The sequence below is a fragment of the Denticeps clupeoides genome, chromosome 7, assembly GCF_900700375.1.
Source record: "Denticeps clupeoides chromosome 7, fDenClu1.1, whole genome shotgun sequence".
NCBI classification, from domain to species: domain Eukaryota; kingdom Metazoa; phylum Chordata; class Actinopteri; order Clupeiformes; family Denticipitidae; genus Denticeps; species Denticeps clupeoides.
Window position 1 is genome coordinate 5,804,596 of NC_041713.1, and position 25,328 is coordinate 5,829,923.

The 25,328-nt window shown below is 44.7% G+C and overlaps 1 protein-coding gene across 3 annotated transcripts; it reads left to right on the forward strand.

Annotated features, from left to right (window-relative positions):
- The first annotated feature begins 588 nt into the window (after positions 1-588).
- On the forward strand, positions 589-25,041 carry LOC114793525 (CREB-binding protein-like). Of its 3 annotated transcripts, none has more exons than XM_028985397.1 (31): positions 589-1,350; positions 5,493-6,061; positions 7,223-7,384; positions 7,475-7,700; positions 7,803-7,916; positions 8,029-8,244; positions 8,822-8,903; positions 9,271-9,408; positions 9,899-10,016; positions 10,209-10,359; positions 10,547-10,612; positions 10,869-10,978; positions 11,081-11,254; positions 11,369-11,593; positions 11,690-11,839; positions 12,029-12,203; positions 12,314-12,432; positions 16,068-16,307; positions 16,416-16,504; positions 16,906-16,986; positions 17,493-17,549; positions 17,660-17,737; positions 18,009-18,076; positions 18,164-18,314; positions 18,425-18,571; positions 18,857-18,970; positions 19,495-19,660; positions 19,773-19,937; positions 20,026-20,187; positions 20,290-20,571; positions 21,530-25,041. In XM_028985397.1, exons 1-31 carry the CDS (start codon positions 1,263-1,265, stop codon positions 23,603-23,605), a joined length of 6,759 nt encoding a protein of 2,252 aa, XP_028841230.1. In that variant the 5' UTR covers positions 589-1,262; the 3' UTR covers positions 23,606-25,041. The 3 variants fall into 3 exon arrangements, with proteins under 3 accessions (XP_028841230.1, XP_028841231.1, XP_028841232.1); XM_028985398.1 differs by having other exon boundaries at positions 7,478-7,700; XM_028985399.1 differs by lacking the exons at positions 589-1,350; positions 5,493-6,061; positions 7,223-7,384; ... (1 more) ...; positions 7,803-7,916; positions 8,029-8,244 and adding an exon at positions 9,087-9,095 and having other exon boundaries at positions 8,898-8,903.
- Positions 25,042-25,328: the final 287 nt, after the last annotated feature.

Sequence of the window (25,328 nt, forward strand, 5' to 3'; positions counted from 1 at the left end):
TTCAGGTCATTGTATTGCTATTAATTGCAATGTCTGAACAGTTTCCATTCTACTAACCTTAACACGATTAATGCAAGCACTCTGCTTGATACATCTGGGAATTATACTGCTGTGAAATGACGTCTAAAATTAAGACAATTTGATGTACCCTGTTTTTAGATGATCAAAGTTAAATAAATAGATACATATAAATAAAATCAGAGAAAACAACACATAACACATCACCAATCCTGCTTTTCAGTCACCTGGATGTTACACTGTGCATTTATTTTCAGCACCTTTCACCTATTTTCCTGTTATGAGGAAGAAAGGAGGCATAGCAGCTGAGATAGGTTGCTTAGATCTGTATGCAATCAAATGTACAGTACAAAAAGAGTTGAATTACTGACTTCGTCTTAACATATTGTGAGTATTTTGTTTCATTACCATAGTCGTGACACCCAACCAAAACCAGCCGGCAGGTAGGACGCATGTAAGTGATCTGCGTGCGCCCCCACAGGACTATCAGGGAACTGCACATGACGTACGCGTTCTTTGCGTACGTGCGTGCCGACGTAGCCACTCCCCCTACACAGTCTCGCCGAAAAAAAAGGAAAAAAAAACTTTTTGTATCGAAGGAACCAGCGGCCGCCATCTTGTTGCGGCTCGTAACCAGAATTTCCAGACAGCAAATATATATTTTTTTAGACGCCGACTGGTCTTTCGGACTGTGTCTCATTTGTTTTTTGAGGATCGGCAGAAGCTCCAGTTATTTTTTTCGCCGACAGAGTCGGTGGTGTAGCGGCTTTTCCTCTGGATTTCCCCCCTCAGAAAGCGCAGCTTCCGAGCCGATGTCCCTATCGGGAGTCCGGTCGGAGAAAATGATTTCCTATCGACTGAAATCATTTTTTCGGTCGAAATGTTAATGGGAGAGAAGTGAAAAAATGCGGTTCGAAGCTCATCATCGGCACTCGGGTAGAATTGGATATTTAAACACACGGAACTGAAGTCATTTGGGGAAAGGGAGCCCGGTCAGTTCGTGTATTTTTATTTATGTTTTTTATTTATTATTATTTTTTGACCGAAAGACTCGTTTTTGGGACATTTTTGTCGGGAAATGATGGGGGGGTTGTGTGACGGAGAATCATGGGGTGAATGGCGCTGTTGTCCATCTTCCGAGCTTTAATTGGCCGCCCGTGTTAGAGGCTCATATTTCCCCGCTTCTGTCTTTCATTTTTTTTCTTGCTACCGCGGGTATAAAACGCTGCACGTTGCCTATCACGATGGCCGATAACGTGCTGGACGGCGGACCCCCCAACGCCAAGCGGCCGAAGCTGAACTCACCTGCGCTACCTGCGGCTGACGGGCCAGGTAAGGTCGGCCTCCCCGAACTCCCCATCCTGCTTGATGGAGGAGTCCGGCGTGCACCCATTACACCCCCCCTGGCAGGGCGAGACACCCAGGGTAGACCCTACGTTCCTGACCAGAGGATTTAGACTGTAGGACTGATGTCTGCTCATTCTTTATTATTAGTAGTAGTTTGATTGTTTGATTCAGGCCAGTCAGTGAATCTCACTCCTCAGGCTGCACCATTCACAAATGTGTGCAATATTGTGACTATGGGTGTGTATTGGCAAGGATCTCATGATCCTCGATACGTATCACAATACATTCGTCACGATACGATTATATCATGATATATTGTCATATATTGCAATATTCTATTGCAATAAAAGATGTACGATCTGTGTGGCTCATGTCGCGTTAATTATTCAGCCAAAACAATGTAACTCAGAACTGAATTTGGGACTAAATTTGTATGCGAAGATATCGATATTTAATGTCCGTGTATTGATACAATATCACCACATAAAATAGCACGATATATTGCTGTATCGATACTTTCTAACACCCGTAATTGTAGCCCCGACTTGGACGAACTGTAGTAGAATGGCCACTGATCCCATATTTGATACGGGATGCCGAGCGAGCCAGTGGTTTCTACTGATTCTGACTGGACCGTTTTCTCGATTCAAAGACGATTTAAAGATCCAACTGGATCTTGTTAACACTCGGGACAAATGCATGATGGCACTTATTGGCTATTGAAAGGTATGTTCAGATTCTTGACAACAACCATGGGAAAGCTCAGACATCTAGAGAAGATTCTTAGCGTAACCTGGTTGCTCCATTTGACAAATTATTATTACATCCTGTTGTATAACCCTGTTACTAAGGGCTGTCACAATCATGAAATTTGGGTTGATTGTTGTCTTGTAAATAATTGTACTTGATTTGTGTTTTTCCTCCTTGTCTTATTGTTTGACGAGTGGGCTTTGGGATGGGAATCGACAGTGACCTCCTGCTATGACATCCACATACAATGATTACCACCTTGAGATGTCAAATCCATGTAAATTCCACAAAGACTGTTTTGGAGGTGTGAGGCTTTATAGCGCTAATCCTAATTCTACCGGTGGACGTAAGAACCACAATTTGGTGCTGCGGAAGGGTGATACCGGGGGTTTGAGGGTTCACATCCTTCGTCCATTGTACGCTAAAAAATAAGCTTACCAGGGATGGAAGTGTGTCGTGTTGGGTGTGGTGATGCATCTTCAGGTGCTTTTGTTGATTTTAGTTTTGACATAATCATGTTTTCCTCCATGCACTCACCAGATTTCTTCCTCTGCGCTATTATTCTCTGATTTTGCATCTGGGTAAAAACGAAAATGTGCTCACAGCGATGCTGTGGTGTTTGGCTGTGCAGCTAAATTACCCATGATTCTCCACTAACTGTACGAAGCATCTTAAAGAAGAGACGTCAATACACAAGCACCCGTCACTGCATGGTGAACAGCCATGACATGCTAATAAAAAAAATTCTATGAATGGAAAAGATTTTTACAATTAAATTGAGGTCATCAGAAATTGGTCTGGCAATTATGCAATAATAAGAGGTCATAAACTGATTTTGCTAAAGAAAAGTGAAATAAAGGTAAGAATATGGTAGGTAGGTGCAAGGTAGGTGCTGGGTGATGCTGCTAATCAGAAACCAATGCAAAAATGTGCTGCATAATTTTGGAAGCCGGCAGTCATGAGCAAATACCAGGAGATGTTTATTATTTTTTTTCTTCCCTTGGTTTGATGGATATTTGGGTTTCTCGATTGTCCCACTCCAGATTTGAATAATGCTCATGGTGGCGTCTTGTGGTGGGCAGCACAGGCGGTCAGAATTTTCCTTACTCCTCAAAAGAGTTGAGTGTAAAGAATAATTGATTCATTTCATTCGGGAATCAGTCCACAGCTTGTCTGAATAATGCTGCCCGCTGAGAGGTAGTATGTGGATGTTATCATGGATTTTCTTGTGAGGTGTATGGAATTAGCAGTACACACCCATTTCGGGAGAGGTCAGCTTGAGAAAGCGATGAGGTCGTCACATTATTCCACCTGGCTGGACCAGATCAACGGAGGGAGGAATGCTCTCCAGGTTCACGTGCTCTTGCCAAAACACAAACACAGCGGCAGACAAAGCGATAGTGAAAGTACAGCCGGCCTGGGACCGAGAGGCTGGTGTTTATCTGCCAGACCCAACCATACTGGCTGTAAGTAGGCACATGTTGATCATCCCAGTCAGGTTTCTAACAGGACTCTTTTGATTGGAAGGTGGAAGCAGGTCAGTGTTTCGGTACGGCATCCGAGTTCTAAGTTGGTTCCAGTTTCTTAAAACATGTATGGCACAGAGGCATTAGGATGATAAAAAACCGCATGCAATATGATATCAATAAATACACTGAAGAAATACATTTAGATGTTTAATTTTACGCTCAAACGTGTGTTTTTTTTTACCGATTACGCTGTTTATGGCAATATATAGAGGACAGGAGTTTTAATTAGTTGAAATTGAAAGGTTGATAAGTTTGGGAACCTATGCTTTTATTCCAATTAAACAAAGCAAAATGCCTTGTTACCCTTTGAATCAAATGTAAATAGAACCATTAAATGAAACAAGTTCCTGTAGCAAACAGGACAGACAGTTTTTACCGCCTGGAGTTACATTTTATTATTACTAATTTTATACAGTTATTCTAAACACTTAAACCAGCCTGATGACGAGGCGATGCTCCTGGCCAAGAACTTCACTGTAGCAACAAAACAATCAGTCATTTTTCGTGCACCCACCTTGGTCTCGCTCGTGCTTGATTGTGGGCAGCCCAATTGCCGGCTGTCACTTTGACTGATTGCTGCTTCATCCCTGAAGATGCAGCCCCTGTCACGAATGGGATGGGAGTAGCCGTCTCCACGGTAACACCGCTTCCCTGTAGCAATAAGTTGTTCATTGCTCAGTGTGTATGTTAGGTCCGCTGTCAGGGGGCAGGGCTAGTCCACGACGGGTTTCCTATACGATGCACCGAGCCTGTTACTTGTAGTACCCTATAGTAACCTATAGACCACTAATATCACAAGGCTCCAACGACAATATGTAATCGTGTCATGATAACAGGGATGTTCACACCACTGGCCACACAAATTAAACAATCGGCTGCTTTCTCTGATTGTCAAGAAAGTTTTTTATTTTTTATTTATTGTAAATGTGGGCTCTATCTTCTGACCTGTAGTGTATCTCTCTCGATTCTGTGGAGAGGGAGTGTCTTGTCTGTGTGAGAGGTGTGCTCGATGACGTGAAACAGCGTGTGTGATCAGCGCAGAGGGTAAACATACCAAACTTTTCTGGTTTTTTTTTTTTTTTGTTTTGTTTTGTTTTGTTCCCTCTCTCTGTTTCCTGATTTTAGTCTGCGCACACTTACCACTTACTCGGACTGAGCAGCATACACACACACACTGGCACACCCAGAGCATGAAGGCCTGAAAACTAGAGTAAACAGGGTCACCCAGGTCCTGCAGCTTCCTGGTGTTTGGAGGTTTAAATGGTGGGCGGGGCGGGGCAGAGCTGAGCGGTCTAACCTGCTCTGCAGGAGGTTTTCCTTATAACTGTGGCTGTCTGTATATGGTAATGTGTGTATGTGTATATATAAAATTGACAGAAGGGTTTCCTTATGACTGTGTTTGTGTGTTGTTTCCTTATAGTGATGTCTGTGCTCACATCAAATTTCAGTTCACCATTGTGGTGCAAGTTATGAAGTTGGGTGCATGAGAACTGCCAGGAATGCTTACTCTCCTTTTTAAACTTTCATGAAGATTAATGAATGAACACATGTTCTGTTTTATATGCAAATCAGGCCCTAAATTACCTCCACCTTTTCTCCTTTCATCTATGTGTGACAGTTTGGCTTTTTGAACTGTACACGAATATACATGATGTTACTGAAAAATTGCATGAATAAGGCATTTAATTTACCTTGCTAATCTTTATCTATATTTTTGCCATTATTAAGAACAACTCAATTAACCAATGCTGAATGATGCAATCAGTTGCCGTTAATATATTACAAAATGATTGTTATAGTTTTTCTTTTTCAAGTCTATACTAATTATTCTTACCTTCCCTCATGCAGATCTGGTATCTCTGCTGGACCTGGAGGACACCCTGCCGGAGGAGCTGGGTAGCCTTGGCCTGATGGGTATCCATGCAAATGGAGATGGGAGTGGCGGAGTTGCAGGAAGGGGTGGGAGCATGTCAGACACCGCGGCCAAGCACAAACAGCTGTCCCAGTTGCTTCAGGCTGGCAGTGGTGCCACCCTTAGCTCCCAGAGCTCACAGCCTGGTATGGGGGCACAAATTCCCTCACTGGGGAAGAACTCCCCAGCACACCAGCTTTCCAAACCCACAGGCAGTGCCAGCCCTGGCATGGGCATGAACACCGGCTTTGGCCCTGCCATGATGAACAGCGGGCAGTCACATGGCATGATGGGACAGGGCCAGGCTGGACCAGTGTTGAATGGGGCCCTGGGACCAGTAAGGGGACAGACGACAGTGCCAGGTATGCAGTATCCAGGCCCGAATGTTCAGGGCGGAGCCATGAGTCCAGGGGGCAGTGTGTTGGCAGAGACCCTCACACAGGGGGTGCCACAGATGGGGGGACACAATGCCATCAACTCTGGACCATCTAGCACGATGAACAGGGTGAGTCATACGCACGTTTATTACTGACTGTACCATGCCCATAAAATGCACCAAATTCTGCATAAATGCAGTGGTGACAAACTATTGTTCTTAGGGCCATGAAAAATAACTGTTAAAGGTCCCCTATCATGAAAATTTCACTTTGTTTTTTGGTAAGAAAAAGTTCCCCTAGGCTGTCTATGGTCCTGCGGTGGCTAGAAATGTATACGTATAAAGAGTGCTTTGGCCATTCTGCTTCGTTGTTCAGAGAACGGAAGCTCAGGGATTTGTCCCCTTATGGTGTTATAGGGGGAAAGGTTACCTCCCATTTCTCATGCTTATTTCACACCCCGCCCCTTAAACGTTATCTTTTACTGACTGTCATGGCTCCCAAACATACAAAGCATTGCAGTTGAGCAATGCAGTTGTGATTGGATGTAAAAATGAGCACAAACCACTAAGACCTGTATAAAAGCAAAATCATGTCAGGGGACCTTTAGGATGCATCTCGAATCTGAATCTGTTCCAGAATCAAATCTGTGTTATGTTGCTAGATTCAAGTTTCCGGACTGTTCACTACCACCCAAAATATTCGATCAGTACTTAGTTTACCGTTTAGCTGCCAATATTACTTACTGTACTGTACATACTGTATGCAATACTGACTGCAAAGTCTAATTCATATGTTGAGAACCTACATTGTCTGACCACACAGTGTCAATCTAGCATGAAAGCCTCTAGTGATCCTTAGTCAGTTCTGGAAGAATTGCAGTTCTAAAATGACAAAACAAACAAGTGGCAACTTGTTTTTCCAGAGGTTTCATATTGAAAAGTATCCGTTCTGGTTACCTCCCTGTCACTGTCCAAGCGGCTCACAAGACAAGTGCACATGCAAGAGAGAGTTTGAGAATTTGTTTGAGAGATATACTGGACCAACATGTGGAACTTTTGTACACTTCCACTAAAATGCGTATGATACGTTTAGAGTATCCTTATGTGCCTAATGCAAAGGTCTGTGTATGGCCTTGTGTCGTGTGGGTGAGGTAGATTTACTAATTCCTCTTTTCCGAGGTGTTTCCTCTTATGTCATTACCCAAGCTGTTACTCTTGAAGTTGTGTGTCTTTTGAAGTACTTAATTACACTTAAAGCTGAAATCATGTGACCTGTGACTGTCCTCTCAGGTACCCATGGGGGCAAATAATGGTCCGTTTGGACAGATGTACATGCAAGGTGGTGTCCAGCAGATGGGTATGTCAGGGGTGGGGCCCCCACTGCAGAACAAACCTGCCCTGTCTGGTAACATGGCCCAGGGGCTCAAGGCTGCTACTGGTGTACCCAACCTGGTGAGTTCCCATCCTAGCGACTGCAAAATGTTTGTTGTAATTCATAATCATTGTGTGAAACGTTGTTCTCCTGTTCTCCTCGCCATATAGCAGCAGATACCATCAGTGGGCGTGGTCTCAGGACAGGGGCCGGCTGCAGATCCAGAGAAGCGGAAGCTAATTCAGCAGCAGCTGGTACTGCTGCTACATGCTCACAAATGTCAGCGTCGCGAGCAGGCCAATGGAGAGGTGCGCCAGTGCACCCTGCCCCACTGTCGTACCATGAAGAACGTCCTCAACCACATGACCCACTGCCAGGCTGGCAAGTCCTGCCAGGGTGAGCACCAGCTATTAGACACATGGTTTAATTTTTTGCTTCTGTGTAATTGAAATGGTATTTGCTGTTGCGGTGTTAATGTTTCTCTTGGTTCCTCTCTAGTGTCTCACTGTGCGTCGTCCAGACAGATAATTTCTCACTGGAAGAACTGCACTCGACACGACTGCCCTGTCTGTTTGCCTCTGAAGAACGCTAGCGACAAACGCAACCAGCAGCGTGAGTCTCGCTCACTCACCCCCTCCTCCCCCTCCCTCAATGTTCTCTTTTACCTGTAGTCCAAAAATCTGCTTCTAATCTCCTCCTCACCTCTTCCCTCTTCCACCTCCAGCCATGGTAAATTCTCCCGGTACTGGTATGCAGTGCCCAGGGCAGTCCAACGGTGCCAGCCTGACCACCCCCCCTGTTGACGATGGCTCAATGCGGCGGGCTTATGAGGCTCTTGGCTTGCCGTACTCCAGTCAGACACCATCGCAGACACACATGCAGTCACAGGGCCCTGCCCAGCAGGGTCAGCACCAGCAGCACCACTGTGTTAACACACTTGGTAAGGGTTCTGTGTGTAAGTGCTTTGCTTTTCATTCCATTTAATTCCAGATATCTATTCCGAAATGGGGACAGTGGTAATTTGGTGGAAATACGGTTTTGAAAGATTAAAAAAAAAAAAAATCCCACAACAGCGATGGAGAACTTTATGGTATTCCCGTAGGGTTAGTAACAAAATTTACAATATCAAAAAGAAGAGACAACTGAAAGCACCCTGTGATAATGTTTATCAAAACATTATCAAACATTATCAAAACAATTTGTTCTGAATGCTGATTAGGAGCAAAGAAAAATCTTTTAAACTAATTTAAAGTAATGTAATTGGTTTAGATGTCAATCACCTTGTCTCACACATACACACAAGCCCCGCCTCTTTCATTGTTTAAATATAACAGAGTTATAAGATACAATTTTGAGTAAAGAGCATTAGTTAATGAGGTGGGACGTGTGTTACCTGGACCTTTATTCTACCATGCAAAACTAACAATGATAGTTCTGGTGTAGCTATGAGTGTAGAGTAAATTTTTGATATTGCAGCTTTACTGTCTTTAATAATTAAGTGCCTATGTTTTGTACAGATAATTCAGTGGGTGGCAGTGGGCTGGGCCTTACTCCTTCAGACTCTCTGTTACACACAGACCCCACCCTGCCTAACAACAGGTAAGAGTGGCACCTATGATGAGGTCAAAGCCAAAATGGCTTTCCCCACTTCAGTGGCACACATACCCCTTTTTAATTTTTTTTATATAGTTTTTATGATTTGATGTTTTTCTTTCTCCTCCCCCTCTCTTTTTTTTTTGTTTTGTTTGGTGTACTTGTTTGTATTGTTTCTCTCCTTTTCAGTTCTTGTTGGTGGGTGAGATTGGGAAAGGGGACTCTTTTGTAATGTTACTTTTGTTTATTCATATTCTTTATTGTTTTGAAAATATCAAAAATGTTAACATCAATGACTCAGCAAACGTGTGTAAAATGTTTCATTTGCTATGAATTTTTTCAGATTTAAAGTGTACCTTTGATGTTTTCCCAGTCAGGTGATGGCCGATGGGTCAGGTTTAGGGGGATTGGGTGGTGTGACTGCTGCGTCGCCACTCCCTGGTGCTGCTGTTAGGAAAGCCTGGCATGAACATGTTACCCAGGATCTGCGTAACCACCTTGTACACAAATTGTGAGTGGTGCCACTAAAATTCTAACATTGCTTTGTAATGTTACATTTCTGCTATTTTATCCAGGACGTTCATCTGTGAACGTCAGTATAGAACTACATCAGTGTTCTTTTAGATTGTAAACTATTGACTTCACTGTCACCTTGGTATGTTTATGCTAGACACATATTGTGACTGTTTGTTTGGTTTGTGGCTATGGTATGTTCACCGGGATTGGGGCAGTTGTGGCCTAGCGGTTAAGGAAGCGGCCCTGTAATCAGAAGGTTGCCGGTTCGAATCCCGATCCGCCAAGGTGCCACTGAGGTGCCACTGAGCAAAGCACCGTCCCCACACACTGCTCCCCGGGCGCCTGTCATGGCTGCCCACTGCTCACTCAGGGTGATGGGTTAAATGCAGAGGACAAATTTCACTGTGTGCATCGTGGGCTGTGCTGCTGTGTATCACATGTGACAATCACTTCACTTTACTTTATAATTCTGCCTCCATCTTCAGGGTGCAGGCCATCTTCCCCACTCCTGACCCTGCTGCTCTGAAGGATCGGCGGATGGAGAACCTTGTAGCCTATGCTCGCAAGGTGGAGGGGGACATGTATGAGTCTGCCAACAGCAGGGTAACTTATTAATGTTTTCTCTTACTTTTGCCACGGTGACAGTGATGCTTCTGTGAATATTAAATGAATTTGTACAACCTCCACATTGCTGGATGTTAAGATGAATCTTCTGGAAACACTAGGCTTGTCTAGTGCAATGTAAATAAAACGTTTATGACCTTTCATGAGATCACTTCCTGTGTGTTTACGCAGGATGAGTATTACCACTTCCTAGCTGAGAAGATTTACAAGATCCAGAAGGAATTGGAGGAGAAGAGAAAGTCCCGCCTCCAAAGGCAGCCACAGATACCAGGACCAGGACTCCAGCCACCTAGCATGACCCCTCCCAACACTCGGGCAGCCAGTGAGCATACACATGCACAAATATTCACAACACCCATTCTGTTCATGACTTAATTCAATTTGTATAATAACTCACTAATATTTTATCTGACATGTATTTTCGCACCCCTGATCAGAGAGCCTTTGAGATCCAGGTAAACAAGACTGCTGAGTGTTTTATAGAGGGTTTTATCTGTGACTTTTTTCAGATGGGACCGTCCCAGTGTCCAATGTGCCAAACCAAGTGGTGATGAATCGTATGCCCGTTTCTCAAGGTACAGAATGCTGTTGTCTTTGTGGTTTTCAGGTGTCTTTTACACCTGAAATTCACTTAATCTGCATTTCAAGTTTGATAGTGCTAAACAGTTTTTAAACAGAAATTTTCTTTCTGATAATGAAGGGTAACCTAAACAGAAATGCAAATGTGGTATAATGCAGCCTGCATTGAAAAGCCACACTATAAAGACTAGAGAACCAGCATATTTCTGTGCATTTATACTGTGTGTTTACTATGTGTGTATGTGTCTGCAGGGATGAGCCAGTTTAACCCAGTGCCAATGCAGGGATTGCAGATGAGTCCTTCTCATGTTGGGACACGAGCTGCTTCACCCCTCAACCCTAATATGAACACAGTCCCTCAGGTGAGAAACATGCACCACTATGATGGTTAACTTAAAAACTAAAACCAATAAAGTCGTAGTCAATAAACAAAACGATACAAACATTCCTACATTCTCCTACAGATGGGAATGTCTCCCTCCAGAATGCCTCAGACACAGGGCATTATGGGAGGTCATCCCAATACCATGGTAGGGCAGACTCCCAATCAGAGCCAGTTCCTTAACCAGACGCAGTTCCCAGCCCCCAGTGGGGGCATGAACGTGACTATGCCCACGGCACAGCCACCCATCACACAGGTAAGTCATTACTCTGGCATCGCCTTGATTGAAACAGACACAAATTTATTTACTGAATAAGTGAATTAGGTTTTCATGCTCTGATGACACTTTCTCTTTCTTTCTGTCACTCAGAGCCCCTCCCTTCCCCTCGGCTCCATGGCATCTCTGCCTCCCCATTCATCCACATGTGCCCCTCCCACAGAAGCAGGGCTCTGCCCCACCCCTCCTACATCCACACCCAACCACCCACCCAACACTGTTCCTCACCAGCCTTCACCCACCCCACCCTCACATCCCACCTCCCCACTCCACACGCAACCTCCTGGCTCCGCCCACACACAGCATCCTGGCACTCCGGTAAGACACACTTGTAGTCATATTTGTGCACATTCAGCCTCGGCTCTTTCAGTAGGGTGAGTGTCGTCTCTTTGTTTCTGTTCCCATCTTTCTTAGCTGTCTCAGAAGGCATCAAGCATTGATAATCGCATTCCCACCCCCTCCTCAATGGCAGAGGCACACTACCAGAATGCTTTGCCACCAGAGGGCAATGAGAATGAACAGGACTTTGATTCTGGGAAGAAGCAGCGGGACTTCAAAACTGAGGTGTGTGATTTGTGTCCACAAGTCTACCTGTGTGTGTGTGTGTGTGTGTGTGTGTGTGTGTGTGTTTCCCATTGTAAGTCGCTTTGGATAAAAGCGTCTGCCAAATAAAGTAAAGTAAAGTAAAGTAAAGTGTGTGTGTGTGTGTGTGTGCGTGAATGGGACATTAATGTCTTGGCTGCTTGTTGGTAGGATGATGATTCCAGACCCATTTCGGCCGGAGCAGACCCGGGCAGTGTGGAGGTAAAACAGGAGCCCATGGAGATGGATGAGAAGAAAGTGGATGTGAAGGTTGAAACTAAAAAGGAGGAGGAAGGTGGGGCCAGTGATGCAACAACACAGGCTTCGGCACAATCACGACGTAAAGGTAAAAGTTTTTTTTTTTCTCTTTGTACTACACCATGCAGCCCCTTTGTCTATAGTTTACTTGGAGGCATGTGTCTGATTTGTTACCCTTGCCAACTCCCCTCTCTGTAGTATTTAAGCCTGAGGAGCTGCGCCAGACTCTGATGCCTACTCTGGAGGCTCTTTACCGACAGGATCCAGAGTCACTGCCCTTCCGCCAACCCGTGGACCCCATGCTGCTCGGCATTCCAGTGAGTTCCAGACTTCAGACAGCCTCTGGAAACACTAGTTTGTCTTTAGTAATAACACTTAATATAAGTACACCCCCAAATAAGTATTTAGTGGGTCCAGCCCTGGTATCACTGTAATGATTTTAATCATTGTTTGCAGCAGTTTGATTTGATTTAATCACCTAACATTTTATTACCTGAAACTTCCCTTGTTGGACTTCCTGTGTGGTGGCATGGTCCTTTCAGCTGGGCATACCAGGTCTCTAAACTAACTTTTTGCACTAGTTGCACTGGTGCGCCTAACTTTTTTAGGTACTCAGGTATTTCTTAGGTACTCAAACACAAATGTTAGGTGCGCACATTTTTCAACGCCATCGCATATAACAAAGCAGTTTTACAGGTTCACACGTTTAAAATAGGCAATATTGACTTGTAAATGATTTAGTAACAATCTGGTAACAAACTTCTTTATTTGAAGCACAACTCTACTAGAAAGGTAACTTACTGAAAATGTGTTGGTGCTTAAAGTGCTGAAAATTGCTGAGCTGAAATTTAAACAAAATGAATAAAATAAAAAGGAAATCTAAGAGTGCAAGTGTTTTAAGGGCTAGAACTTGATTTTCATCTCGGCCTGATGATCTGTTTGCTGATGCCTGTTGCTGAAAATCAGCGGGGAGTGGGGACACATTGCTGCATGTCTAATGCATTAGAGATGTGAAGTGAAGTGATACACAGCAGCACAGCACACGGTGCACACAGTGAAATTTGTCCTCTGCATTTAACCCATCACTCTGAGTGAGCAGTGAGCAGCCATGACAGGTACCCGGGGACCAGTGTGTGGGAACAGTGCTTTGCTCAGTGGCACCTAGTGTTGAACGATTACATGAACGCAAAAAGCTTAAATTATTAGTACATGGATTGAATCGGCAACATATCACTCATTTTCTCAAAGTTTGCGAGCTGACTGAAGTTTCACTTCAGTCGAATGTGACTTATTTGGTCACATAACTTTGGTTCAATGGAGACCTCAGATTCGTGACTCGCATAGACATCTGGGTACACGTATGTCAACGTCGCCGCCATATTGCGATAGGCTCTGCTGTGGAGTGAAGCATATACATGTCTATGGAGAGAAGTGCATAAAAATGCCTCACTCTTGTGCTGCTTGGCGCTGTACAAACTGCTGTATGCTCCAAACCAGATCCCGGGGATTACATTTCATAGGTAAGGCTGGACAATTGTTTTGAATATATTTGGCCATTATAAAATCCCGTTTTATAAGTCTTAACCTTAGCTAAGCTAGGTTAAGCTAGCGAAGCTATGCATTCCTGTGTTCAAGTCAGCCTCCAAACAATGTTTTGGCTAAACGTAGGCATTAACTGTTTAGACTGTTCTTAGCTGTTTAGTTAACTTTTCTCAAAATTTGAAGGTTTCCTAAAGAAATTCACCTCAGTTTACAAATCTTAACCTTAGCTAAGCTAGCAAAGCTATGCATCCCTGTGTTCAAGTCAACCTCCAAACAACGTTTTGGTTAAACGTAAGAACTATAATACAGGATTTTAAAGAGTTTTTTGTGATTATTTAATTTTGTAGAATATTGTATTTTGAAACCACTGAGCATTTCAAGTTGTTATAAGTAGTTTGTATGTTTCACTTTGAAATTAAACATTTCACTACTAGTAATTTGTATGCAACTTTTCATTGATATACAAGCAAGTGTCCTTCATCATATCGCAATCGCATATCGTATTATTGATCTCAATAATTGCAATATGTCTTTTTCCCCAAATCGTGCAGCCCTAGTGGCACCTCAGTGGCACCTTGGCAGATCGGGATTCAAACTGGCAACCTTCTGAATACGGGGCCGCTTCCTTAACCGCTAGGCCACTACACTCTGTCTATCTGATGAGTCCAGGCTACTCACCCGACTGCAGCAGCAGCACGCACACTTTCAGATGTACAGGAATATATGGACCAGGACCAATCAGAGGCGGGCCCGAACAGCTGGTCACACCATTGAGAAATTAGGTCGCACCCTAGAGCCCTGCATGCCCAGTACGAATTTTGGCCCATCTTGAACAGATTATTATCGTGCGACAATTTTTTGAGCCCAGCCGAATTGCTCCTCGACCATGTGTTGCATAGTGTACGTGATGTACAAGCACCAATTGAAGTACAAGCAGCAGCACATGGAGACGTGGCTCATTAAGCTGTCAACATGATACATGACTGGAACCACAGATGAAAAAGCTGGGAGAAGATATATGTGTGTTTATATACACAGCTAAAAAAATAAAGTAACTCCAAGTCAGTCAACCTGTCCAAGACAAGACAATGCTAGACAATGACCTCATGTGGCTGGAGTGTGTCAACAGTTCCTGCAAGACCAAGGCATTGATTCTATGGACTGGCCTCATTTTGACTTGCTTTAAGGACATTGCATCAAAGTTGGATCAGCCTGTAGTGTGTTTTTCCACTTTAATTTTGATTATGACTCCAAATTCAGACCTCCGTAGGTTGATCAATTTGATTTAAATCAATAATTATTTTGTGATTTTGTTGTCAGCACCTTCAACTATGTACAGAACAAAGTATTTAGTAAGAATATTTCATTCATTCAGATCTAGGATGTCTTGCTTTTGTGTTTCCGTTATTATTTTGAGCAGTGTACATCTATGAAAAAAAATTGTGATTTAACCACTAAAGTGTAGCCAAACACTTTTTTGCGCACAAAATTGCAAAGATGAACAAAGCAGCGCATTCCACTTTGTTGAGCATCCCTCCTGATACGGCTCCTGATTGCTCCTGTTTACCCTTCCTGGAACAGGAGTCTGGTGTGTTTATGTTGCTTGTGTAGTGTGAGCATTCAGGTGTCATCCGAGTATCAGACCATACAGTCTGCGCCCATAAATTGCAAGCTTTGCCTTTTCATTTCATTCTATTTAATCAGATAATTTAAAAAAGGCGCATGTTTTCCCCTCTCGATTTCAGTTCCAGGTGTATGTTCTTACAGTCTGACTTATGTAAGAAAAACTACAACAGAGGGAATGAAATGATCGTATTCATAGTTTGGGTCCTAGTGGACTAGAACTGATTACTTCACTGATGGTAACCTGTAAGCACGTTATAAGTCGTGCTGGATAAGGGTGTCTGCCAAATATAAATGTAATGTTTATTCAGCACAGTTACTAGGATGGAGCTGTCTGTGGTGCTGATTCAGAGCTCAAGCTGTTTTAACATGGAAACCTGGTTGATTAGTTTTGATGTGTATTATATGATAGGTTTGGCTGTGTCACTGTCATTTTGCTAGTAGGTAGGAGTGTGTTTCACACTTTGCTTCAATTTACAACTTGTGCCTGATTTATAATTCTGATCAACTGTGACTTTTTTTTTTTTTTTTTGTCATTTTTTTAGCACCTTCGTGGCCTTGCTAGCGAATTTTGTAAATAAAAACAAGAGGCCTTGAATAAATATTGCTAGCAATGAAATTCTCGTTCTCAGAGCTACCCTTACACATTAATACCAGTTAGGTACAGTAAGTTAAGGTTTGTAGCAAAACTAGAAAAGGTTTCATTTAAAACATCCACATTAACCTCTGCATTTCTGAAAACAGCAGTTATCAGCTTTATTAAAGGTGTCCTCACCTCTTTTTGCAGGACTACTTTGACATAGTCAAGAACCCCATTGACCTGTCTACCATCAAACGCAAGCTGGACACAGGACAATACCAGGAGCCATGGCAGTATGTGGACGACATCTGGCTGATGTTCCACAATGCCTGGCTGTACAACCGCAAGACGTCCCGTGTCTACAAGTACTGCTCCAAACTGGCTGAAGTGTTTGAGCAGGAGATTGACCCGGTCATGCAGAGTCTGGGATACTGTTGTGGACGAAAGGTGAGAAGAAGCTCATAAATCCACACACTCTGTCTTATATGCATGTAGTCTCTCCACTGAGATCTTATGAGATTTTTTATTTATTTATTTATTTATTTATTTTTATAGTACGAGTTCTCACCGCAGACGTTATGCTGCTATGGCAAACAACTCTGCACAATCTCAAGAGATGGGACCTATTACAGCTACCAGAACAGGTAGGAACTCTTGATGTAAATCATTTTACTATGGGTTTACTTTGGGTTGTTTTTTAAAAAAAAAAAACTGTTTTCTCTCATAATCTCTCTGAACTGGTAAACCTGCTGCTCTGGTCAAACTGGAACAATAGCAGGTCCTCTGTGTTGTATGTTGGAGGGTGGGGGCAACCCTAGTGGTAGTAGCATAGTGGGTAACACGCTCGCCTATGAGCCAGAAGGCCCATGTTCAAACCCAACTTCCTACCATTGTGTCCCTGAGCAAAACACTTAACCCTAAATGTCTCCAACGGGACTGTCCCTGTCACTACTGATAATAAGTTGCTCTACATAAGGGCTGATAAATGTAAACTTTACGGTAATGAGCTGGCTTCTAACCCAAACTACGGCCTTGTTGCTGACAGGTATCATTTTTGTGAGAAGTGCTTCAACGAAATCCAGGGGGGAACAGTCACCCTGGGCGACGACCCAGCTCAGCCGCAGACGTGAGTATCAGCACATTACATGTGCATTGAACACATAAATGCACTTTTCTTACAATGTATAGCAATCAGGGCAGGGACAAAACAACAGTACTGCAATAAATCATAATATTTTCTTTAGCGATTCATTATTGATAGACTGATATCCGGTAGTCAAAGTTCAAATTAAACACTTCAACCTCTGTGTGAGAAAATCGTATGCTGTGATCAAATTTATGATCAAATACTTCTGTTAAAAATGTGAAATTGTGCTTTGAAGGATTGTTTCAGATCATGTTTGATTTTAGAGGACTGACCTGCTATGTACATTATCGCAGAATCAAGAGTATTGTGAAATCATCATTAATGTGAACATCTGTTTCATTGTATTATGGGATTTTCTGGAATTTCCACCCATAATACCAATTACCAGGTTACAGATGAACATATTACTCTGTTTCCTGGAATATTTTAGCAGATGGACATTGCATGTGTGTGATTTTTCACAGTTTTAATGTCTCTTTGTGTAGGACCATCTCTAAAGAGCAGTTTGAGAAGAAGAAAAACGACCTTCTGGATGCCGAGCCGTGAGTGAGCTGCACTGTTGCCATGGTTACAGTGATTACCACGTCTGTATTGTTCACTTTTCATGTCCACACATTAGTAATGTTGCATTTTTGTCTCCGTCTTGCTGTAGCTTTGTCGACTGTAAGGAATGCGGAAGGAAGATGCATCAGATCTGTGCTGTTCACTATGATGTCATTTGGCCCTCAGGGTAAGACCCCACCTACCTCTTCTTAATGGACAGCATCACGTTGGCCTTAATAGGGGGATTCATGTGAAGGAGTGTCAATTAGGGTAAAGGATGTTGACAAAACACCCTTTACGCTTCCAGCAACCTTGTTGTCAGACATGTAGCCTCTTTGGTCTCTTCACACTCAATGTAGGAGACAAGTCCATCACTTGAACATGAGAAGGCAGAAATTAAGAGATGTTTTGTGTGTGAAAGAACAACAGCTAATGAGCATTCTTGTCTTTATCTGTAGGTTTGTCTGTGATAACTGTTTAAAAAAGTCTAATAAGACCAGGAAGGAGAACAAGTTTTCAGCCAAAAGTAAGAGAGAAACAAATATGGAGAAGGGGTGGACTTTTAATCTAAAACAAGCCCATTTGAAATGGTCTCGCTTGTGTTTGTGTGTAGGGCTGCAGAGTACAAAGTTGGGCAGCTACATAGAGGACAGGGTGAATAAGTTCTTGAAGAGGCAGAACCACCCGGAAGCAGGGGAGGTGTTTGTGCGAGTGGTGGCCAGCTCTGACAAGATGGTGGAGGTCAAACCTGGAATGAAATCCAGGTATGGATTTATGTGTGCGCACATTAACATGAAGGCACACAAACACTCTGTATACAGTATACTCACATGTACTGGATCAGGTTAATTAAGGTGTGTGTGTTAAAACACAGGTTTGTGGACTCAGGAAAGATGAAGGGGAGTTTCCCCTACAGAACCAAAGCTCTGTTTGCATTTGAGGAGATTGACGGGGTGGACGTGTGTTTCTTCGGCATGCATGTGCAGGAGTACGGGTCAGACTGCCCCTCTCCCAACACCAGGTATTTTCACATTATACAGCATTAATACGTAAGCCTCTGTACTGTCACATTTTCACTTCAAAAATAAAATAATCACTTATGGTTGGTTCTTTTCTGTGGTTTGGGCTGCAAACATCTCCTTGTTCTCATAAAATGAGAATATTTAATATTTTAAAAATAAAATATCTATAATAGCATTTACCTTAACTTACTAGCCAATCAGAATAATGATTTCATGATGTAACTGTATGTAATAGTGTTGAAAATGAGTTGTTTAAACTGGCCTGTGTGTTTTTTTTTTGGCAGACGGGTCTACATCTCATACCTCGACAGTATTCACTTCTTCAGACCTCGTTTGCTGAGAACTGCAGTGTACCATGAGATTCTTATTGGCTACCTGGAGTATGTAAAGAAGCTCGGGTGAGTTTTTCTGTCAGAGCTGGGGAAGCGTATCCATACGTCCGTTTACATTATCAGCCTATTACACAATAATTTCACACTTAATTGTAAAATTTCTCCCCCGGTTCCATTACTACAGAGCTAGTAAGATGGCTAAATATAGTGTCTGCCGAATCTCAATGTGATATTAACAGAACTGTTTCTAGGCAACCAAAACAGGGGAGTGGGTAAGCTTGTGAGTTTTCACTTGCCCAGTCGGCTAATGAATTGATGATTTACTCACCCCCACTACATCAAGTATGATCTGTCTTATTGTGGCATGAAAGTAATGCTTTTTAGAGGGTTAATAACATTAAGAAATGAATCTGTACAGCAAGATTGACCATACGATTACGTCTGCAAAATCAAATGTATTCTCTCCATTAAAGAAAATACACAATTCTAAGTATATAGATATTTCAATGAACTGATTCAAAGTGTAACAATACTCTTACACAGCGGTCAAATGATCCTTTATTAACTTGATTAACTTTTTTAACTTTCAGGTACTTGACTGGTCACATCTGGGCGTGTCCCCCCAGTGAAGGGGATGACTACATATTCCACTGCCACCCCCCAGATCAGAAAATCCCAAAACCCAAGCGACTCCAGGAGTGGTACAGGAAGATGCTGGACAAGGCCGTGGCTGAGCGCATTGTTCATGACTACAAGGTGCTTTGTGTTTTAAAAACCATATATTTACCTCTTCTTAGCACATGAACTCATATGATCTTGTTGTGAAGTCTGGACAGTCGAGACCGACTGTGTGTGCTTGTGTTTGTAGGACATCTTTAAGCAGGCCACAGAAGACCGGTTGACCAGTGCAGAGGAGCTGCCATACTTTGAGGGTGACTTCTGGCCCAATGTTCTGGAAGAAAGCATCAAGGAGCTGGAGGAGGAGGAGGAGAGGAAGAGGGAAGAGACCACAGCATCCATTGATAGCCCAGAGGCAAGGAGCAAGACACCCTCTAAGGACAGCGGTCTGTCTCTCCCACAGAGATCATAGTTTTCATTGGCTCGTCTCTCTCTTCTCCCAGGGGGCACAGGTTGACAGCAAAAATGCCAAAAAGAAGAATAACAAGAAAACCAATAAAAACAAGAGCAGCGTGAGCCGGGCCAATAAGAAGAAGTGTGGAGTGCCAAATGTGGCGAATGACCTGTCTCAGAAGCTTTATGCAACCATGGAGAAACACAAGGAGGTCAGGGCCTTCCTCGGCTTGAGAAATATATAATGAGTAATTTTCTATGAAATTGTTGTATGTATGTAGTTAAATTAACAAGATATGAAATCTTTCCTGAAGGTTTTTTTCGTCATCCACCTGCACGCTGGCCCTGTGATCCACACACTGCCGCCTATCATGGACCCAGACCCGATGCTGTCATGTGACCTGATGGATGGGCGCGACGCGTTCCTGACTCTGGCTCGAGACAAGCACTGGGAGTTCAGCTCGCTGAGGCGCTGCATGTGGAGCAGCATGTGCATGCTGGTGGAGCTTCACAACCAGGGACAGGACCGCTTTGTGTACACCTGCAACGAGTGCAAGCACCACGTGGAGACGCGCTGGCACTGTACAGTCTGTGAGGTCAGTAGACACGGTGGCTTTGGAACATTTCCATACTGAGGCTCAGGGCCATCTTTTAATTTATTTATTCATTTATTTATTTATTAGTCCCCCCAGGAGTTCACGATTTTTGCAATCAAATTGTTTTGTTTTTTTTCTCCCAAAATTTGCAGTACATTTTGCTTCAGTATTCCATTGGTAATCCTCATCCATGGAGTACATAGGTCCAGTAAGACACTAATAAGGGGCAGTGGTGGCCTAGCGGTTAAGGAAGCGGCCCCGTAATCAGAAGGTTGGCGGTTCGAATCCGATCCGCCGAGGTGCCACTGAGCAAAGCACCGTCCCCACACACTGCTCCCCGGGCGCCTGTCATGGCTGCCCACTGCTCACTCAGGGTGATGGGTTAAATGCAGAGGGCAAATTTCACTGTGTGCACCATGTGCTGTGCTGCTGTGTATCACATGTGACAATCACTTCACTTAATAAGTGAGAGAAGAAGAAAACTGACAGGCAGACAGCTACTTCGATCCCTGCTGGTCCACGTTCGCTTTTCGTTTGGATTCTCTAGAGCACAGGTGTCAAACCCGCGAGATAATTTTACCTGGGCAATTCTCAAACACTAGCTTGGCGCAGTTTCTGGGCCTCAAAAAGATGGCATCTGGTCACCCTAAATGGGACTTGTCTCTCTTGTTCTTGTTGTGCTTAAAATATGGAAGGTGAGAGCAGTGTTGTCATGCATGTGAAATTTCTATTATAGGGTTATCAATTTTGTGAGAATTATAGAGTAGGTTTGAAAATATGCAGGAAAATGCTGTTTTTGTGGTATTTTTTTAGATGCATTTTGCTGAGGCCCCCTCAGGCAACCCCAACTTTGAAAACCAGACAGTTCATACACACACACACACACACACACACACACACACACACACACACTATATGGAGATGTGCTGACCAAACGCTCCTCTCTTTTTTTCTCCAGGACTACGACTTGTGTCAGGCATGTTACACCACTAAAAGTCATGAGCACAAAATGGTGAAGTGGGGTCTGGGTCTGGACGATGACAGCAGCAGCAACAACGCCGAGGCATCCAAGAGCCCTCAGGAGAGCCGACGCCTCAGCATCCAGCGCTGCATCCAGTCCCTGGTACACGCCTGCCAGTGCCGCAACGCCAACTGCTCGCTGCCATCCTGTCAGAAGATGAAGCGGGTGGTCCAGCACACGCGCAGCTGCAAGCGCAAGACCAACGGCGGCTGTCCCGTGTGCAAGCAGTTGATCGCGCTGTGCTGCTACCACGCCAAGCACTGCCAGGAGGCCAAGTGCCCTGTGCCCTTCTGCCTGAACATCAAACAGAAACTCCTCCAGCAGCAGCTGCAGCACCGCATGCAGCAGGCCCACCTCATCCGACGCCGCGTGGCCAACACCCTGTGCACCACCCAGTCGTCTTCTCCACCCAACGCCAACGCAGCCGCACCGGGCACCGCCCCTGGCACCCCCACGCAGCAGCAGCCCCTCACGCCTCAGACGCCCCAAAGCCAAATGACTGGCGGTATGTCACAGCTGTATGCCAGCAACGGGCGGAGCAGCCAGCCCCCGACACCGGGCAAACCAGGGCCACAGTCCTCACCTTTGCACCCCCAGCAGCAGTCTCCCCTCCGTATGCCCACCCCTCCCCATCAGCAAATGCCCACGCCTCCACAGCAACTGCAAGCACCTCGAGCAGCTCAGAAGGTTGCGCAGGAGATCGAGATGGCCGCCAAGGCCAAGCAGCAGCAGCAGCAGCACGAATACATGAATATGAACGGCTTGCCCCCTCGTGCGCCGGGACCAATGATGCCCACCCACGGGCCTTCAGTCATGCCAGGCATGCAGCCTGGGATGCAGCCACAGCGCCCGTGGCCAGGACAGATGCAGAACCCCCAAGCTCCGCCTCCTCAACAGGGGCTCCCCCAGCAACACCAGGTAAACCCGGCGATGGCCCAGGCGGCTCTCCACCAGAATCCCATGATGCGCCCGCCGCAAGCAGGGCCGATGTCCAGCCAGGTGGCGCCACAGCAGGGTGTGCCGCAGAGGGGGGGCAGCATCGCCCCCGGCGCCGTGCATGAGCTTCTGCGCACGCTGAAGTCTCCGAGCTCCCAACAGCAGCAGCAGCAGGTCCTCAACATCCTGAAGGCCAACCCCCACCTCATGGCAGCTTTCATCAAACAGCGTGCGGCTCGTTACCAAGGCAACCAGCAGCAGGGCATGATGGGAAACCCGACCGGCATGCAGCCCGGTTCAATGCCCAGGCAGCCGTTACCCCCTCAACAACAACAACAACAACAGCAGCAGCAGCAAGTGGCAATGGGTGGCATGATGGCCCAGGGACCCAACGCCGCCAATGGGAACCAGCAGAACGTTTACCGCAACCAGCTGCTGCTACGTCAGATGCAGGCGCAGGCGGCGGGCGTCATTCCCCAGAACCCCACCTACTCCCAGATCCGAATGCAGCAGATGGCAGGTATGGGCGCCATGGGCCAGGGAGGTGTCGGGATGGGTCCCATGGGCCAGGGAGGTGTAGGCATGGGACCCATGGGACAGGCGGGCATGTCCGTAGATGCCCAGCAGAGTCTCCTGCAGCAGCGCGTCCTCCAGCAGTCGCCCGCTCAGATGCTAAAACCACCAATGGGATCACCCGCCCACATGCCCAACGCTGCCATGAGCCCCCAACCCCACCTGCTGCCCGGTCAGGCCATGGGTGGCCAGGTGAGGTCCCCAGCGCCCGTGCGGTCACCCTTACCCCCGTCGCAGCAGGGGCTGCATTCCAGCCCGTCGCCACGGTTACAGCCGCATCCCTCGCCGCAGCACGCCGCACAGATGCATTCCAGCTCGCCCCTTTCCCACCCGGGCCTGGGACCCCCCATCCCGAATGTCATGGATCAGGGTCACCTGTGCCCGCCAGAACAGAGTGCCATGCTCTCGCAGCTGAACGCCGCCTGCGGCCCCATGCCCGGCGACCTCGGCATGGTGTCCGACACCTCCGGGGACACCTTGGAGAAGTTTGTGGAGAGTTTGTAGCGTAGCCTGCGCGTGGGAGGGGCCTAAAGACAGAGACAGAATGGTTCCCTAGATGTCAAGGGACTTCCTATTTTTCCTCCTTCGTGTGGAGGGGTTTGTTTATTGCCGTTTGAAGAACAGAATTAAGACCAGCGGGGACGGGACCCTGGTCTTCTTGTGTTTTTTTTTTTTTTCCTCTGCGGTGAACTTTTTAAGAATGCAAAATTTCATATAGAAAAAAAGTATGATTTTATTATCCAAATTTTTTTTGTATGTTTTTCAGAGATGCTTTTGTGTGTGTGTGTGTGTGTGTGTGTGTGTGTGTGAGAAAGAAAGAAAGCAAGCGAGATTGACATGTATATTGGGCTGATGGAGTTCGCCCGTGGGGTGGGTGGCATGGGGTGCAGGGCGGCTCTCATTGGTCGGTGCGACGCATGCAGCAGCATCTCTGACTGCTGGTTGAGAAAGACGGGGTTCCTCTGTCCATTTTCTGTTGGTGTTCCTGTTTCCTTTGCATTAAACTTGAAAGTGCGAGCTGTGGGCGTAATGTAAATCACGCAGCTTGAGATTGTTGTACATATATACGGGAAAAGAATAAAATAACTGTACAGTGCGGCAACATGCCAATTTCATACGGATATTACTTATTGGTAAATAAACCGTGTGCAACTGGAACCAAATTTTGTCTGTTTCTATTTTCAGTTTGCTCAGACCACCTTTGTCGGTGTGTTGGTTTTTTAGTATTTATGTGAGTCATGAAAATCCAACTGAATATTGCATCAAATATTACAAATTCCAGCCTTACACAGTGATTGGCTGAAATTTTGCTTTTCATCTCTGCCTACCAAAGTAACACAAATTTTTACTCATTTAAATTGTTTCATTATTGTGTGTCATTGTGCTTTTAATGGTTCTTTCGTATCTAATGCAAATTATTTTGTGAAAAAATGATCTGATTGCACAGCATGTATTGGTTCTGTGACCAGGATGGATGTCCTATATAGTATTGCAAAGTTACACAGGATAAGCGACCTCATCAGTGCAGTGAAATCAACGACGGGCTAGATAAATACAGCAACAATTAAATAATTAAAGGTGTCAAGAATGACAATACCTATAAATACCTCAATAAATTCCTCCACTTCCTATTCATGCTCATCAGCCCCTGCTCTGATGTAGTCGGCTTATCCTACAATGATCAGCTACAGACCAAACATGGATCAGTTAGTCACGCCTGGTCGGACTGAAATAAAATAAGTTCAATGAAATACTTCGCTATGACACACATGTGAATGTGTTTATTTTCATTTGAGATAACTAATGACATGTTATTATTGATGTATTTATCTATTTAATTTTTGCACTCATAGTCATCCATAGAAAACTTTTGGTGAACTTTTCTGGTAAATGTGAATAAATATGAGCCAGCATTGCGAATAATCCACTAAGAGAAAATATTAATGCTGTTCTAATTCTTTAAAAAGCAACTAACTTATATTCCTTCTAGCTGTTCACCCATCTTTTCAACGTTTTATCAACCAACATTTTCGGTTTATTGTGACAGATGTTCCAAGAGAAAATCGCACAATTGCTCCCCCTGGTGGTTTGAAGACCGCATATCACCTTGAAGTGGAAAACTGTAAAGTTGCCTCACGTTGCCTAAATTTAAATAATATTCATCTGACAGTGGCAGGACATCATAAGCCAGAAAACCTGGTGCGGCATGTACAGTGTAATAAATAAA

Coding starts and splice junctions, on each gene's coding strand:
- LOC114793525 (XM_028985397.1), top strand. CDS start 1,263: ATGGCCGATAACGTGCTGGACGGCGGACCCCCCAACGCCAAGCGGCCG. Junction 16,987..17,492: donor GACCCAGCTCAGCCGCAGAC/GTGAGTATCAGC, acceptor CTCTTTGTGTAG/GACCATCTCTAAAGAGCAGT. Junction 18,971..19,494: donor GAGTATGTAAAGAAGCTCGG/GTGAGTTTTTCT, acceptor TTTAACTTTCAG/GTACTTGACTGGTCACATCT.